The sequence below is a fragment of the Anomaloglossus baeobatrachus genome, chromosome 1 (genome assembly GCF_048569485.1).
Source record: "Anomaloglossus baeobatrachus isolate aAnoBae1 chromosome 1, aAnoBae1.hap1, whole genome shotgun sequence".
Classification (NCBI taxonomy): domain Eukaryota; kingdom Metazoa; phylum Chordata; class Amphibia; order Anura; family Aromobatidae; genus Anomaloglossus; species Anomaloglossus baeobatrachus.
Window position 1 is genome coordinate 135,410,320 of NC_134353.1, and position 19,218 is coordinate 135,429,537.

General features: G+C 44.6%; 1 protein-coding gene across 1 annotated transcript in view; it reads right to left on the minus strand.

The window, feature by feature from the left end:
• DLC1 (DLC1 Rho GTPase activating protein) overlaps window positions 1-19,218 on the minus strand; it is a 709,032-nt gene that overhangs the window by 576,089 nt on the left and 113,725 nt on the right. The window contains 1 exon segment of the mRNA XM_075347073.1: window positions 8,524-8,679. Within this exon segment, the coding sequence (XP_075203188.1) occupies window positions 8,524-8,679 (156 nt within the window).

A 19,218-nucleotide genomic window follows, 5' to 3' on the forward strand; every position in this document is an offset into this window, starting at 1 on the left:
TGGTGATGTCCATGGGTTCCAGACTTAAGGCAGTGATTGCCTCCAAAGGATTCGCAACAAAATATTGAAAATAAAAATATTTTGTTTGGGTTTGGTTTATTTGTCCAATTACTTTTGACCTCCTAAAATGTGGAGTGTTTGTAAAGAAATGTGTACAATTCCTTCAATTTCTATCAGATATTTTTGTTCAAACCTTCAAATTAAACGTTACAATCTGCACTTGAATTCTGTTGTAGAGGTTTCATTTCAAATCCAATGTGGTGGCATGCAGAGCCCAACTCGCGAAAATTGTGTCACTGTCCAAATATTTCTGGACATAACTGTACATATAGTGAAGTACTACTAATCAGAACTGCTTTGTTGTAATTGTGACGCGTTTCAGAGTCAAACCAGCTCCTTCATCAGGCATGGAGTCTTCTTATGTGGCTAAAGGGCTTTTGAGCCTTTTAAACCCCCAGGGCCTGGGTATAACTCCATCCACTGAATCACCTATATTAATTTTGTGGTAACTGGTAATATTGTGTAATGTAATTTGCATCTATATTCTGATATTATTTTTTTTTTGCTATTATTGTCAGAAATGATTTAACAGGTTTTCCCAGCTGCTGGCAAAATGATGTTTTCGATAAAGATTACAGTATAACCACAAATTCCTTTTACCACCTAGCAAATGTCAAACTAAACCATGATTTTAACTAAGCGTGATGAAGGCAAGAAGAGATTCTGGATACAAAGACATGGGAAAAGTAGACATGGCAGGATAATCATCTAAGTGATCCTGCATCATAAGATGTGTCAGTGTCTGCCAAAACAGCAATGTCTAACGGGAGATAATGCGTTAGTCCCATAATCTAGTATGGGAATGTTTTACAGATTTTAAGCTTCATTATAGTTTGTTACTGGCATTAGGCAATGGCTGCAAAGATGCCAAAATTATGAGAAATAACAGGTCATAGGGTCTACATGGTGAAAGATCATTGACGTCCATGATTTATGAGCCAATTGGAAAAGACAATGACACTTGGCAAGTATAAAGAATCTATAATATTGGATACATTTACCAGTGTAAATTTCCATGGTTTACCATGGCATGGGTTTTTGGATAATCATAAGCTGTAAACATTGCATACAATATAATTAAGCTTTAGAGCAGGGGCTGGGAACCTCCGCCCCATGGGTCATATGCAGCCTGTGATTACTTTTTATGCAGCCCCTGGGCACATTCCCGGGGACTGCAGTCCTTGAGCAGCAACCACAGTTGTCGGCTGCCAGCCCTTTAAATCGTCCTCAGAACGTTGACACAGGCTTTGTGGCGGGGTAAGCACGAGATTCACTGAGCTCCTGTCCCACAGAAGAGGAGCAGCAGATTTACCGGCCTCCCTGCTGTACCTGCCTCCCACTGCTATGAGCCTCACTGCTGTACCTGCCTCCCACTGCTATGAGCCTCCCTGCTGTACATGCCTCCCACTGCTATTAGCCTCCCTGCTGTACTTGCCACCCGCTGCTTTGAGTCTCCTGCCTCCCTGCTGTACCTGCCCCCCGTGGCTAAGAGCCTCCCTGCTGTACCTGCCTTTCGCTGCTGTGAGCCTCCTGCCTCCCGCTGCTGTGAGCCTCCTGCCTCCCTGCTGTACCTGCCTCCCGCTGCTGCAAGCCTCCTGCCTCCCACTGCTTCGAGCCTCCCACCACTGCGAGCCTCCTGCCTCCCACCACTGTGAGCATCCTGCTGCTGCGAGCCTCCTGCCTCCCACTGCTGCGAGCCTCCTGCCTCCCGCCGCTTCGAGCCTCCTGCCTCCCGCCGCTTCGAGCCTCCTGACTCCCGCCGCTGCGAGCCTCCTGACTCCCGCCGCTGCGAGCCTCCTGACTCCCGCCGCTGCGAGCCTCCTGACTCCCGCCGCTGAGAGCCTCCTGACTCCCACCGCTGAGAGCCTCCTGCCTCCCACCGCTGAGAGCCTCCTGCCTCCCACCACTGTAAGGGTTGCTGTGAGCCTTCTCCTGCTGTATTCCCTATAGTATGTGTACACCCACCAGTGCTGTGCGCTACCAACCCAGTGCTGTCTGTGCTCCTTCATTCCTGTCCATGTGCCCTAGTCCTGTTCATGCCCCTCTAGTGCTGTCCGTGCCCGGCAGTACTGTCCGAGCCCCAGCCCCTTCTGTGATGTGTGTGTAATATATATATGCTTTCAGCCCCTCTTGTGATGTACAAATATGTCCCCAGCCCCTCCTATGATGTATATATATATATTTCCCCTGTCCCTCCTGTGATATATATATATATATATATATATATATATATATATATATACAGTACCTACAAGTAGTATTCAACCTCCTGCAGATTTAGCAGGTTTGATAAGATGCAAATAAGTTAGAGCCTGCAAACTTCAAACAAGAGCAGGATTTATTAACAGATGCATAAATCTTACAAACCAACAAGTTATGTTGCTCAGTTAAATTGTAATAAATTTTCAACATAAAAGTGTGGGTCAATTATTATTCAACCCCTAGGTTTAATATTTTGTGGAATAACCCTTGTTTGCAATTACAGCTAATAATCGTCTTTTATAAGACCTGATCAGGCCGGCACAGGTCTCTGGAGTTATCTTGGCCCACTCCTCCATGCAGATCTTCTCCAAGTTATCTAGGTTCTTTGGGTGTCTCATGTGGACTTTAATCTTCAGCTCCTTCCACAAGTTTTCAATTGGGTTAAGGTCAGGAGACTGACAAGCCAACTTCAACACCTTGATTTTTTCACTCTTGAACCAGGCCTTGGTTTTCTTGGCTGTGTGCTTTGGGTCGTTGTCTTATTGGAAGATGAAATGACGACCCATCTTAAGATCCTTGATGGAGGAGCGGAGGTTCTTGGACAAAATCTCCAGGTAGGCCGTGCTATCCATCTTCCCATGGATGCGGACCAGATGGCCAGGCCCCTTGGCTGAGAAACAGCCCCACAGCATGATGCTGCCACCACCATGCTTGACTGTAGGGATGGTATTCTTGGGGTCATATGCAGTGCCATCCAGTCTCCAAACGTCACGTGTGTGGTTAGCACCAAAGATCTCGATCTTGGTCTCATCAGACCAGAGAACCTTGAACCAGTCTGTCTCAGAGTCCTCCAAGTGATCATGAGCAAACTGTAGACGAGCCTTGACATGACGCTTTGAAAGTAAAGGTACCTTACGGGCTCGTCTGGAACGGAGACCATTGCGGTGGAGTATGTTACCTATGGTATTGACTGAAACCAATGTCCCCACTGCCATGAGATCTTCCCGGAGCTCCTTCCTTGTTGTCCTTGGGTTAGCCTTGACTCTTCGGACAAGCCTGGCCTCGACACGGGTGGAAACTTTCAAAGGCTGTCCAGGCCGTGGAAGGCTAACAGTAGTTCCATAAGCCTTCCACTTCCGGATGATGCTCCCAACAGTGGAGACAGGTAGGCCCAACTCCTTGGAAAGGGTTTTGTACCCCTTGCCAGCCTTGTAACCCTCCACAATCTTGTCTCTGATGGCCTTGGAATGCACCTTTGTCTTTCCCATGTTGACCAAGTATGAGTGCTGTTCACAAGTTTGGGGAGGGTCTTAATTAGTGAGAAAAGGCTGGAAAAAGAGATAATTAATCCAAACATGTGAAGCTCATTGTTCTTTGTGCCTGAAATACTTCTTAATACTTTAGGGGAACTAAACCGAATTCTTGTGGTTTGAGGGGTTGAATAATAAATGACCCTCTGAATAAACTTTTCACAATTTAAAAAAAAAATAAAAAAAGAAATAACATTCTATTTTGCTGCAGTGCATTTCACAATTCCAGGCTGATCTACAGTCCAAATGTCACAATGCCAAGTTAATTCCGAATGTGTAAACCTTCTAAATCTGCAGGGGGTTGAATACTACTTGTAGGCACTGTGTGTGTATATATATATATATATATATATATATATATATATATATATATATACATATATATATATGTCTTCAGCCCTTCCTGTGATGTATGAATTCCTTGCGGCCCCTGAAGGGTGGTAAAAATTTCCATATGACCCCCGGCAGAAAAAAGGTTCCCAACCCCTGCTTTAGAGGCAAAATTACAGCGTGTTTAATATATGGAAGTAGTGGTATAGCAGTTTATATACTTGTCGCTTGTCCCCCTATGATACCTTTCTTATAAAGATCCAATATGCCGATCATGAGAAATCTAGTGTAGCATCTATATGCAAATTAGCCTGGAAGTGCACTGGGGCGTGTCCATGTACTTTAAAGAAGCAGTCCAAGTGCATCATCAGTGCAATTCCACTATGTACAAAAATTGCTGACAGTTCCCCTCAAGACACTCATTGCCCCCTGTAATTTTTGACTCCCAGTCATTCAGTACAATCCAAGAAAGAAACAAGTTCACTCGAGGTGTTATAAATGCCATCCTTATTGTCCTCAGTTTGCTTTAGACATGATTTTATAGGTTTTCCTCCTGCTCCTGTTAGTACAACCTTGCCCACCATGAGCTCCTTTTCTCAGTGGCTGAAGATAGAGCAACGTGTGACCAGATCGGTTCATTAGTCTCCTCCAATTTAAACCGCTTCGTCATCAGTAATATTATTCAGTTTTAGGCTGATGAACTGATCTGCTCGCATGTTCCTCCATCAGCGGCCTTTGAGAAAAGAAGAGCTCTGCAGTCTGTGAGGAAGGCTTTACTAAAGTACAGAAGAAGAAGAAGAAGCTGTTATATATTAGGAGCCACAAGATCATGTCTCCAACACATCTATAAATACAAAGATAAAGGTAACAACCTCTTCAAAAGGAAACTGTCACCTGATTCCCACTGCCCAAACCCCAGGCAGCATGAATCAGATCCTGACTGCACAATTGTAGCCACGTATGTATTTTTCTGAAACATTCCGGTATTTAGAAATAAATACTTTTACGACCCGGCTGCTCTAGGTGATTGGCGGGTGTCTCGCTATGGGAGGGAGCGATCAATCACCTACTATGACACGAGGATAATCCAGCCGGGGGCGGCACCAGTGTAACGGGGTGCCAGGAGTGCCTCGGGGATTGTAGTCATGGCCCCTTTTTCTATCAGGCCAACCCCTGGCTCCGCCGTCACTATTGGGACAGGGGATTGTTCTGTGGGGCAGAGTGTGGTGGAAAAGAGCATACTTTCAGCTGCAGGAAGACTCTTCAGGCAGGCATCAGATAAACCAAACGACATCTTTATTGCACAGAGTTTCACAGACAGCTCAATGCACGGATCTTGTAGCGCACGGTCACAATTCCTGTCCGGGGAAATCTTTCCTTGTTGTCTCCTCTAGTGGGGATGTGCCCGGCTACTCCACTTCACCTAGGCTCCCACTCCGGCTAACACAGACTGGACCCACACCAATTCTGCTTCACCCTTGAGGACACTTCTTCTCTTCTTCCCTTCTTTCTTTCTTTCTTTCTGCCCACTCAGCTCCACACTCTGCCCCTGGCTGTTCCTTCTCCCCCGTCCCGGAATCAACTGCCTTCCTCACACACACACTTCTCTCCCTTCCCCCTAAGCTGCTGGCTCCTCCTCCCTCCTGCACAGTTTCTATGGGGACAGCCGTCTCACCCGGGCTCTAGGGGAAACCCACTAAAACAGTGCAATTACAATAAAACATCAACATAAAACATCAACAGCTTTGTCTACCCCAGCGGGGGTATCTTCAGGGGGAAACACTGCACTTCTTTGTAAGGGGTCTGCCCACCCCTTACATTCCTCCCCTCTTTCTGCCTAAGCCTCCCGGCAAGACTCGAACCTGTAAAACACAATTTAGCAGCAAGGCAAACTTTGGATAAAACTTTAAAACCTTCATAAACAAAGTCAACCCTTGAGCGCACAAGTTCTGCGCCCGGAGTCCCTCCGGGGAGCTCCCGGTCTTTGTAGACAGTGTGCCCAGAGGCCGTTACAGCACTCCCGGTCTTGGCTGGTCTTCTGCCCGGAGGCTTTCATAGCACTCCCTGTCTTTGTAGGTAGGGGTACAAACAGTAAAGTCTCCGTTAACAACACAGAGGGAGCCCTTGGCTCAGTCCAGCATTAGGCTCCTTCCGGGCTCGGTAGCTTAAACATGGTTACAAACTGTGGAACTTTTCCGGCTCTTTAACAACACCGGTCTTCAACACGAACATGTCCATCACCTCCGGTCGTTACGGGTCACTCGGGATGGTAAGCGCGCTGCCATTCGGCCCGCTGAGCCCTCACATAATCGGAAAGGGACTGACCTGGCAAGCGGCGCAGCCTCCGGAACGGTTCGTAGTTGACTGGTGGTTCTGGCACCTCTGTCTCCAGTTTTGCCTCTTCAACCCCCAACGGGGGTGACGGGGTCGCTGAACGGGACGGACGGGGACTACCCACGACGATCAACGGGTGTGTGACCATACTCTGGTGGATCGCTAACACCGCCGGTGTCCCCTTGTCTGGGTCAGCACTCAGTCCTGTCATGACTTCTGGCGACACCGCCAGCGTGTTTCTCGGCCGGGAAATCTCAGCCAGCACCGGTCTCTGCTGTGTACATCTCCGGTACTGACACTCTTCCCATCCGATCTCTTACAGACCTTCCTGTAATGGCGCCGGGAACGGTGGAGATGCTGGGGAAGGTGGAGGCGGGCCTTCTTTTCCCGCTCTTGTATACGCTCCACCTCTAGTCTCACACATTAAATCGACCCAGCATAGGCGACTCTTCTTTTTCTCTGTACTGCCACCCTCTCCACATGTTTTCAGTAACATCTTAGGGCCAGCACCTCCCCTCTTTGGACAGCGTACTCTGTACTTCTTTTTCTTCGCCGGCCAACTCAGGGTCTTTCGTTTGGCGCCAATTCTTCGCACGCTCGCTGTACTCGTGAAGACGGCGGCCATCTTACCGTCGTCTTGTGCCTGGTCCAACGCCTTAGGTACCACTTGGTCTCCATCTTCTTGGATCGGGACCCCTTGCATATAATCCGGATCCTGCCGACTTCGCCACGTAACGGGGTGCCAGGGGTGCCTCGGGGATTGTAGTCGTGGCCCCTTTTTTCTATCAGGCCAACCCCTGGCTCCGCCGTCACTATTGGGACAGGGGATTGTTCTGTGGGGCAGAGTGTGGTGGAAAAGAGCATACTTTCAGCTGCAGGAAGACTCTTCAGGCAGGGATCAGATAAACCAAACGACATCTGTATTGCACAGAGTTTCACAGACAGCTCAATGCACGGATCTTGTAGCGCACGGTCACAATTCCTGTCCGGGGAAATCTTTCCTTGTTGTCTCCTCTAGTGGGGATGTGCCCGGCTACTCCACTTCACCTAGGCTCCCACTCCGGCTAACACAGACTGGACCCACACCAATTCTGCTTCACCCTTGAGGACACTTCTTCTCTTCTTCCCTTCTTTCTTTCTTTCTTTCTTTCTTTCTGCCCACTCAGCTCCACACTCTGCCCCTGGCTGTTCCTTCTCCCCCGTCCCGGAATCAACTGCCTTCCTCACACACACACACTTCTCTCCCTTCCCCCTAAGCTGCCGGCTCCTCCTCCCTCCTGCACAGTTTCTATGGGGACAGCCGTCCCACCCGGGCTCTAGGGGAAACCCACTAAAACAGTGCAATTACAATAAAACATCAACATAAAACATCAACAGCTTTGTCTATCCCAGCGGGGGTATCTTCAGGGGGAAACACTGCACTTCTTTGTAAGGGGTCTGCCCACCCCTTACACCAGAGCAGTTTGGTCTCCGGCTGTGATATCCTACTGAAGTTTAAAGATCTAACTATATGTATGTGTTTACTTTTTTAGGTTGATACTAACTTTCAAATCAGTCAGTATCTATCTGAAAGCCTTTGTTTGTTATACCTATTTTTAACAGAAGTGTGCTGCCATCTTTTGGATGACATGGCTTCTCACTGATCCCTCTGCACCAAGAATGCGCATGCGCAGGCACAGAGATCAGAAAGACACTGCTCCCAGCTCCATGCTGATAAAAATAAAATATATTGTGATAAATTATCGATCGGGACTCGTGAGATCTCACTGTTTAGTGAAGGGAGAGAACAAATGTATTCTCAGATATGCGGCTCCAGGGGACATGTCTGTACTTTATTGGAAGGCCGATCACAGTCGCTCTCCTGCTCTTCACCAGCAATAGCTATATTACACTCACTCCAGAACCCTAAAGATGGCACCTACTCTGATCAGCGAGAACAGGCAGTAGATACGTCACCTCCTACTGTGAGGTGACATAGTGCCTTTAGCTAAGTTGGGAGATAGATTAGAATATCATTTGCATATCCATTTCCATAATAAAAATAGTCCTTTCCTCATTGATTTTTTAATAACTTATATTTAGAATTTAGTTTAAGTTTTAGGGAGAGGTAATTTTTTGTGATAGGTCCTCTTTAAAGAATACTTTAATATATACCGGGCCGTAGTTGTGCAACCATCCTCTGCTTCATGCTGCCAGCTCATTGGACAGCAGTAATCAGATCACAGGCTCCCATTAAGGTCATAAGGGACATACTGTAATCAATAGACCTTACATATTTAATACTTACTTGTGCAGATTGGAGATATCTTTGACTTAAAACTTGTTTCCGAGACACAGATGGAGAGGTGAGTGCATTGTCTATATCTTGGTCCAGCTGATCCAGTTTCATTATTAGCAACACCATAGAATCCAATCTTGATGCATCTCTGCCTTGTCTAAATTTCTGTAAAAAAAAGTTATATTTTTAGACTTCCTATTAACTAGAATATCAGAGTATTATTGTTCATGAAGTTATAGAAACATGGCAAATCTATTGTTCTTATTATTGCAAAAAGGATTTAGAACTTTTTTCCACTGATCAGTACAGAAAGTTGACATGGTCTATATTTTTGGCAATATCAAAGGGGTCTCCTGGGCCTGTATGGTGATACGCCACATCTCCGTACCACAAAGCTGTTAGGCTATGAGCACACAGTGCGTTTTTCATGGCATTTTTGCGCGTTTTTCAGGTGCGTTTTTGGCCTCAAAACTACATGACTTTGCTTCCCCAGCAAAGTCTATGAGTTTTTATTTTTGCTGTCCTCACACAACTTTTTTTTTAAGCTGCCTTTTTAAGCTTAAAAAAAAAATGGACATGTCCATTCTTTCCTGCGTTTTTCTGCGTTTTCCACCCACGTAATGCATTGGAAAAACGCAGAAAAACGCAAAGATCAAAAACGCAGCAAAACGCAGCCAAAAACGCACCAAAACGCGGTAAAAACGCACGCTTTTTTTGCCGCGGGTGCGTTTTTGTACGTTTTTAAAAACACACAAAAACGCAGCATCAAAAAAATGCAGCATTTGCACATAGCCTTAACCTTGCATATACAGCCCTCCAATACTTCCAAGCAATACAAAGTTTAAACTTCGTAGAAAAGATAACAACCTATGCAGTATGACATTTTTTTGAACTATAACAGAAAAAGACCTTCTTATGTTTCTATATCAAATCCAGGATCTACAAAATACAATATGGAATCATAGAATGTAACAGGTGTCATACAGAGATGATAGAATTTATTTGTAACAAATCAAAGTTGTCACAAAAAATTTTGATTGACTACAATTCAGTTCCCACGAATCAGTTAAGTTGAGTTTTTCTCAATTCAGTTTTCATGAATACAGCGAAATAGTGGTCAGCCAGCTGCCATGTTGCTGGATTCATTTCAGGGGTTAAAAAACAATGAGATTATACTCATTTGTCCTACAGCCATAACGCATCACCATAGCTTCACATCTTATCCACCGTATTTTGCATTGAGTCTTCTAGACTCCAGTCTTATGGTATTGATTAGGTCTCACAGGTAGAGATGAGTGAACCTGAGGTTCAAGGTTCAGGTTAGGAAACCGACTTCCAAAAACTCATGGTTCAGGTTCGAAGTTCAAGTGAGTTATGAGTGCAAACCACTGAAGCAAGCAGCGCTGTGCTTGGGTATGAGTAATGCTCATCCATGTGCGAGCTGCGTGCAGTGTTTGAACAGTACGCAGATGAGGTAAAATCAGCATGATCAGATGTAATGTGCACACAAACAAAAAAAAAATAGTTGAGAAACCCCGGTCCACCCACCCCTGGAAGTGTTTTGCTTATGGCTGGCAGTACGTGGGTGGAGACACAAACTGTCCAATTACTGACTTCCCTTGAGGTTTGGATCAAGTCAGGGTCACAAACTAAACCTTGTCTAAGGTTCGAATGTACCTGGTAAACCAAACCTCCAAAAGGTTTGCTCATCTCCACTGACAGGGTCAAGTGGGGCGCCATACACACCAATGACCAGGTTTCAAAGACTATAAGCCAGAGGGTCCAAAGTGAAGATTGAAGGACCAGGCCTGGAGCAGTAGTAGGAATCAGGGGAGGACTTAAGTCAGTGGAGTATAAGTTGTTGTTTTTTAGTTGTTTTTTTTCAATCTATGTGGTTTTTTTTAACCTTTTTGTCCCCTCCTATTATGATGCTTGGGATCTGGAGAGACTTTAGGACATAGTAAAAGTCTTTTTAGGGCTTCTTTGATTTGTGATGAACTGTTCTAGTCTGAATTAAAATGTTCAGCCCCTTTGGGCTAATTGAACCCAAAATAAATGAATAAGACACTATTTGCTCAACTATAGAGCCATAACATTGGTCTTAAAAACAAAATTTTGTACGGAGCCACATTCACCCATAAGTGTATGATCCCAAGGAGTAAAGCCTGCTTTACACCTTTCAATTTCCCTATGTGCGGCACGTTCAATTTTTTGACCATGCCACACAATCGATTAAAAGCTGTCACACGTACTTACCCGTTCATACGACCTCGCTGTGGGCTGCGAACATCCACTTCCTGGAGTGGGAGGGATGTTCGGCGTCACAGCGACGTCACGTGGCAGCCGGCCAATAGAAGCGGAGGGGCGGAGATGAGTGGGACGTAAACATCCCGCCCACCTCCTTCCTTACGCATTGTCAGCGGGAGCCGCAGACGGAGGAAAGCTGTCGTTCAATGTTCCCGGGGTGTCACACACTCCGATGTTCAATCTTTGAGAAATGAACAACGTGCATGCGATGAACGGATTTTCGTTCAATCGCAATTGCACGGAAGTTTTACATGCTACAATCATACTTACGATGCCGGATGTGCGTCACTTACGACGTGACACCGCCGACACATCGTAAGATTTATTGTAGCATGTAAAGCGCCCTTTAAACAAAATCGACTTTAACTTGTATAGTTATTAATTTATTGGTCTGGGAAAAAAAAAAATAATCAGGGACCCTAAGGGTAAGGAGGATACTTATAAATAACTCCCCAATATGTCAGATTTTGAGGCACTTTTTGTATGCAGTAGTAGTTTTAATAATATGTAAACCATAAAGTGAAATCTTGAATAGAGTTGAGCGATGTTCGATGTTCGAGGTTCGCCAATTTCATGTTCAAGTGATTTTGGGGGGTGCTCGAGCTTGAACTTGAGCTTTTTGCTAAAAGCTCGACAGTTCGAGTTAGGTTCGAGAACGGTTCGATCAACAAAAATGCGGCTTTTCACAGTAAGGCTATGTGCACATGTTGCTATCTGCATGCGTTCTGCGTCCCCAGCACAATCCCTCTCTCTTTCCTACTCACCGATCACAGGCATCTCGCTGCAAGGCTGTCACAAATCTGCAGCATCTTTTCCTCTTTAGAAAATGGCTGCCGCTTCATTATTCAATCAGGTATTCCGTGCTTTCCCCACACACGCCCCCATGATGAGTCACAGCTGTCTCACTGCAACCAATCACAGCCGCCGGCGGGCGGGTCTATATCGTGCAGTAAAATAAATAATAATAATAAAAATGTGGTTCCCCCCATATTTGATACCAGCCAGGATAAAGCCACACGGCTGGAGACTGGTATTGTCAGGATGGGGAGCGCCATGGTATGGGGAGCCCTCCAGCCTAACAATATCACCCAGCAGCTGGCCAAGAATTGCTGCATCCATTAGATGCGACAGTCCCGGGACTCTACCCAGCTCATCCCAAATTGCCCTGGTGCAGTGGCAATCGGGGTAATAATGAGTTTAATCATGCCAGGCGTCTCCCAGAGACACCTTCCATGATTAAACTGTAAGTGAAAGTAAATAAACACACACAGCGAAAAATCCTTTATTTGGAATAAAAGAGAAAAAAACACCCTCTTTTACCAGTTTATTAATCCCCAAATGCACATCCAGGTCCGACGTAATCCAAATGACACTGTCAGCTCTGCTACATGAAGATGCAGCAGCACCGTAGAACATGATCGCGCTGTGTCCTCTCCACGTAGCAATGAAGTGAATCGCGCTGTCACCAGAGACTTCACTCTGCAATACAAACGTCAAGATTACCGTATCTGCCTATCTTTATCATTAGAAGCAGTAGCTCAGTGGATAGAGCGCTCGCTTAAGAAGCATAACTTTACGAGTTCTAGTCCTGGTCCCGGTAAATATTTTTTTTTTTTTATTTTTAATTTTAAATTATAATTATATATTTATAATTATAATTTAATTTAATTATGCACTGAGGGGAGGAGCCGGACATCAGCTTTGAGCCGCGGGACACATCTCTAAAATCGGAGCAGTTCACGGAATGAGGCTGCATTGCTCTCTCCTCTCTCTTCTCTCTCTTCTCTCTCTTCCTCTGTCTCTCTCTTTTTCTCTCTCTGTCTCCTCTCTTTCTTCTCTCTCTCTTTTTCTCTCTCCCTCTCTCTTCTCTCTCTCTTTTTCTCTCTTTCTCTTTTTCTCTCTTTTTCCCTCTCTCATCTCTCCTCTCTCTCCTCGCTCTCTCTTTCTCTCTCTCTTTCTCTCTCTTTTTCTCTTTCTGTCTACCTCCCTCTATCCTCTCTCTCTTTTTCTCTCTTTTCTCTCTATTTTTCTCAGTCTCTCTTTTTCTCTTTTTCCCTTTCTCTCTCTCCCCCCTCTCACCCCTCTCTCTTCTCTCCTCTCTCTTTCTCTCTTTTCTCCCTCTCTTTTCTCTCTCTTTCTCTCTCCTATCTCTCCTCTCTCTCTCTTTTTCTCTCTCTCTTTTTCTCAGTCTCTCTTTTTCTCTTTTTCCCTCTTTCTCTCTCTCTTCTCTCTCTCGTCTCTCCTCTTCTCTCGCTCTCTTTGCTCTCTCTTTCTCAGACCTGGCAATGATCAGCTGATACGGTCACCTGACAGAATCAGCTGACACTATAAGTCGAGCGGTGTGGCCGGCTTTTGACCGCCCAGCCGGCTAAACTAGCAGCTGATGCTGTTGGACAGGAGTCTGCACTGAAGTGTGTAGGTTTTTTTTTTTTGCACTGATTCTTCAGCTGATCGTATAAAAGCCGTTTATACAATCAGCTGCCGTGTCATGTGATTCAGGCCCTTGAACCTGACACATCATCTCATCGCTTTGCCTTCCAGCAAACCGATCAGATAATATTGGATCTGGATTGTACGGCGTGGGACCTTTGACCCAGGATTACTGCGGAGGGGGGTTCTTTATTTGAATAAAGATGGAGTCACTAATTGTGTTGTTTTATTTCTAATAAAAATATTTTTCTGTGTGTTGTGTTTTTTTTTATCTGTACTAGAAATTCATGGTGACCATGTCTAATATTGGCGTGACACCATGAATTTCGGGCTTAGGGCCAGCTGATAATATACAGCTATCCCTAACCCCATTATTACCCAGCGAGCCACCCGTCACTAGGGCAGCTGGAGGAGTGGGATAGAGCGCCAGAAGATGGCACTTCTATGAAAGCGCCATTTTCTGGGGCGGCTGCGGACTGCAATTTGCAGCATGGGTGCCCAGAAAGCTTGGGCACCCTGAGCTGTGTATTCCAATCCCCAGCTGCCTAGTTGTACCTGGCTGGACACACAAATTTTCGTCATTTTTTTTTAAAATTAATTCATGAAATTCATGAAATAATTATAAAAAAGGGCTTCCCTATATTTTTGGTTCACAGTCGGGTACAAATAGGCAGCTGGGGGTTGGGGGCAGCCCGTAGCTGCCTGCTGTATCTGGCTAGCATACAAAACTTGACGAAGACCACATAATTTTTTGGGGGGCCAAAAAACTCCTGCATACAGTCCTGGATGGAGTATGCTGAGCCTTGTAGTTCTGCAGCTGCTGTCTGTCTGTATGGAGGAAAGCAGACAGCAGCTGCAGAACGACAAGGCTCAGCATGCTCCATTCACTAGTCTATGCAGGAGAGCAGACAGCAGCTGCAGAACTACAAGGCTCAGCACAGTCCATCCAGGACTGTATGCAGGAGTTGTTTGCCCACCAAAAAAATGACGTCGGCTTCGCCATATTTTTGTATGCTAGCCAGGTATAGCAGGCATGTGCGGCTGTCCCCAACCCCCAGCTGCCTATTTGTACCCGTCTGGGAACAAAAAAAATAGGCAAGCCCTTTTTTTAATTATTTCATGAATTTCATGAAATAATTAAAAAATAAATCGACATGAGCTTCGCCCCATTTTTGTGTCCAGCCAGGTACAACTAGGCAGCTGGGGATTGGAATCCACAGCAGAGGTTAGCCCGAGCTTTCTGGGCCCCTCTGCTGCGAATTGCAGTCCGCAGCCGCCCCAGAAAATGGAGCTTTCATAGAAGCGCCATCATCTGGCGCTGTATCCAACTCTTTCAGCTGCCCTGGTGACAGGTGGCTTGCTGGGTAATAATGAGTTAATACTAGCTTTGCTTTACTAGCTAGTATTAAGTCAGAGATTCTTAATGTCAGGCAAGTTTGACCCGGCCATTAAGAATCTCCAATATAGGGTTAAAAAAAAGGAAACCACACAGAGAAAAAATACTTTAATAGACATAAATACACAGACACGCTTAGAGACTCCATGTTCATTACTCCCTCTCATCCCTCCATGATCCATGGTCTTCTGTCTTCTTTCTCCTTCAACCCATGCAGCTCTGCTACATCAGACAGTGCTGCATGGGAGGAAGACGCTGCTTCTATCCGTGCTGCCTATATCACTCAGTGAGTAGCAGAGGCTGCAGGCCGTCAGGCACGTTGCTATAGCAACGGTGATCTCCGTTATTGACCGGCTGTGGCAGCCGGTGAATAACGGAACGGGGAAGCAGAACGGGGAGCCGACCATGTGCCAGAGCATCTCGCCGGTACACGGGGATGCACAAACGAGCACCGTGTACCGGAGAGATGCACTGACAGGACTTAGCAATGATGTCTAGCCATATGACCAGTCTGTAGCCAATGAGATAATAGACACGTGACTGGTCACATGCTTTTTTTGACGTTACGGAAGGTCCTATCATCAGTGCTGGTTACCGGGAGGATGCAGCGATTATCGGAAGGAAAAGCGGTGGGAGACAGAGTGCACATGTGTACATTTATAATGTGTTTTTATGTGTTTGTTTTGCCTCCCATTGTTTTCAATTCGGTTCGAGAGGTTCGTCGAACCGAACTCGAACGGGGCCTCCGTTCGACGAACCAAACCGAACTCGAGCCTTTAGAGGCTGGCTCATCTCTAATCTTGAATCATTATAAATTGATATAGAATTCCATAACATTTGCTTTATTCTTCATTAAATCATAGACCTGTATGAAGATCTCAAAGTCTTATTTCTCAGTAACTGTGAAAGAGAAATAGAAAAAAAAAAGAAAACCAGAGCAGCCGTCTTTTTTCCCATGGGTTCTGGACACCTGCAAGGAATCATAACATAAGATAATTTTATAAAGCATCTGAAGTCATTATCTCTGCCCGTGGAGCCAGCCAAGTTTGAGCTTTGATATACACACAATTCTTTTTCAGGAAAAGATTCATGTGACTTAACATTTCTTTTCCACCTGACACAAGATACTGAAACAGCATATTTATATTGTGTACAAAGCATGTCCTGAGAACATGAGGAATTAGGACGCTAGACCTTGTACCTACTAATTTATATTAGTGCACTAAAAATATTCATTTGAGACTAAATCAGTTCAGAGTGTATTAAATTAAAAATAGCTCACACATGAGCCAAGATTATGGCCTCCAGAGGTGCACTTTTAAACCTGAGAGTATCTTTTGTCGGACAGCGGGGGTTCCCCAGTGGGTCCCGGGTTCTCGGAGGGCCCCCATGCTGGATATAGAGGGGACAACTGTGGTCATTAGAACAAGCTTTGGGCCATCAAACGTCACTACTATGCGCTTCTGCTGATGTCAGCATGCAGCACATAGCAGTAACATTTAATGGCCACTGGCTTATTAAAGGCCAGCCCTGTCCTGTGCTTATGAGACAGTAGCAATTATACACTTACTGAGGTTCTCCGTTGAAAAACACATAATTGGCTGTCCTAAGGCCATGGTTACATGTTCAGTATTTGGTCAGTATTTTAAATTACCTCAGTATTTGTACCAAAGCCAAGAGTGGGTGAAAAATGCAGAAGTGGTGCTCATGTTTCTGTTATAATTTTTCTATGATTGTTCCACTCCTGTGTTTAGCTTACAAATAAGTGATGTAAAATACTGAGTGTACATGTGGCATAAGGATAAGTGATATCTTATTAATCAGTGGGGGTCCAACTGCTGGGACCTGCACCAACCGGCAGCATGGGAAACTTTTATTCCCATTAAACTGGAACTCATGTACAACTTGACCACTGATCCAAACACTCCCTCAGTGGCTGCGAGCATTACCCTTGGCTTTTTCTGGAAGCCCCAAAGAGGATTAATGAAGCTAGGCAAAGACATCCCACCTGGCGCTGCATTTTAAAATGGGGATAAAAGTTCCCTGTTAGGGATAAAAGTTCCCCAATCTTCCAATCGGTGTGGTTTCCAATGGTCGGATTCTTCCGATCAATAAGTCATCACCTACCTAACCTGTGGATCGGTGATAATATGTTTTTACCAAAGAACCCCTTTAATATAAAATGCCGTAATTGTAACTGGCCAGCTCAGGTAAGGACAGTATCCTAATACCGTTCATATCCAGTGCTGGCTTCTATAGCAAACACCAGCACTGTATCATTTGCTGTGAAAAGAGGAATTGCCGTTAACTAACATAGTGATAGCTGATGATTCCATTCGGGGCTCATCATTTTGACAGCACGAAAAATGGTGTATGAAGATTTTTTTCGGGGTGTCAACATGACAACTGCACTGCACCTCCACTCATTTTTTTCACCATTGCTTCTCATTGATTCAGTTACACTCTGTTCTTTTAATATTTTTATATCTGCGTGCGGATGTCAAAAAAGATCTGGTGTGAAACTGATGACGTGGTGCCAAAGTGGAGATTTTCCAGAGTGGGTGGTGGGACTGTGGAGGGTTTGAGGGGTGGAGGCGGAGCTGGGGTAAATCCTAGACAGAGTCTCAAGTGGGCCCAAAAATGTTACCATTATGGGGCCCTGAAATTCTTGGTGGCAGCCCTGCACATGAGACTCCATCAATGGAGATTCAAACTCTGCTGCGATTGGCATAACGACTAAAGTATAATGCAACTGTCCTTATGTCCATATAAGATGAGGCTTATAATATTCATTTATAATTCATGAATTCTTTGGTGCTGCACACTAGACATTTCCTAAATAGAACAAATGCTATTGTATCTACTTCCTATAATTATGCATGTTTATCCCCAAAAAGCCTCTCCTCTTCATATGTGTGCAGCACAGATCACAGCTGCAGCGCTATTCCCTCTTGTTGATCTGTTTCTATCAACATCTGTGCATGTTTTTATTCTCAGGGTGTGTAACCCGCAAACAATTTTACTTCCAGCAAACACAGATATTGGTATTTGGCAGTCAGCGATATTATTCATTTATATCTACATGTAACTAATCCTCTCCGTGGCCGTTGACAAAAAAATGCATTAGTGACAGTGAGGTCAGCTGAGTGCAGATTCTCTCCTTCTGCCATTAGCGATTTAGTTTCCAAAAAAATAATTTACATAGAAAGTAGGTGAATCCTTGTCAATTAAACATATATGGAAAAAAATATTAACAGAGAGTGTGCAGCCCTTAAAAAATCCAAGCCCAAAACTGTATGAGTGCAAAAAAGCTGTAAACAATGCTCCGCAAGATTTTAGGGAAAAAGAGATCGGACTGTGCCTTAATTATTATGACTTTAAAGAGTTTTCCTGGGGATTTCTTCTAATGCTATAAATATCAGATTTCCGATGGCCTATCCTTATATTATATAAAGTAACCTTATAATTTTTACAAGGTGCACCCTAGGCCTTAACGACTGTGGGCCATACTACTACATCCTAAGTTATCATAGTGTAATCACCTGCGGCTGCTGCAGGCAGCCGCTAGTGATCCTCCCATATGTCAGCTGATTTGAACAGCTGACATGTTGGCCTCGCAGGCACGGGTGGATCTGTGATCCACCTGGGCCTGTTAACCCCTTAAATTGCGCTGTGAAAATGTGAGAGCACGATTTAAATGCCCGGAGTGGTAAATGGTAAATGTTCACTCACTCATCTCCATTGGCAGCGCCGTGACGTGATCACTGTGAGCTGATTGTTGCCATGGTAGCACAGGGTCATGTGATAACTCCTGTAGCTCACATGACTCGCTTCCTGTTTCACACAGCCGAGTGCTGCCTGTTACAAGACATGACTATTTCTGGTGATCACAGCTGTATAGCTGTGATCAACAGAAATGAATGAGCAATCAGACTGCTGATCTCTATAGTCCCCTTAGAAGGACTAGTAAAATAAAAGAAAGTAAAAAAAAAAAAATTAAAAAACTAAAAAATAAATAAAAAAACTAAAAGTTGAAATCACCACCCTTTCACCCCATTAAACATGAAGGGTTTAAAAAACTAAAAAATATACACACATTTGGTATCACTACGTTCAGAAACTGTGTAGCTGGAAAAAAATCCCAAAAAATCCAAACACCAAAATTCTGTGCAAAAATGGTACCAGTAAAAACATCAGCTCGAGACTCAAAAAATAAGCCTTCACTGAGCCATAAATCCCAAGAAATGAGAACGCTACGGGTCACGGAATATGATGCAAAAAGAACAACACTTTTTTTGGACAAGGTTCTGATTTTTTTTAATAACTTAGATAAAAGTTAACCTATGCATGTTTGCTGTCTATGAACTCATACTGACCTGAGGCATTACACCAATACATCAGTTTTACAATATAGGGAACACGGTGAATAAAATATCCCAAAAACCATTGTGCAATCACACTTTTTTTTTGCAATTTTTCCACACTTGGAACTTTTTAGCCATTTTACAGTACACTATATAGTAAAATTTATGGTTTCATTTAAAAGTACAACTCATCCCGCAAAAACAAGC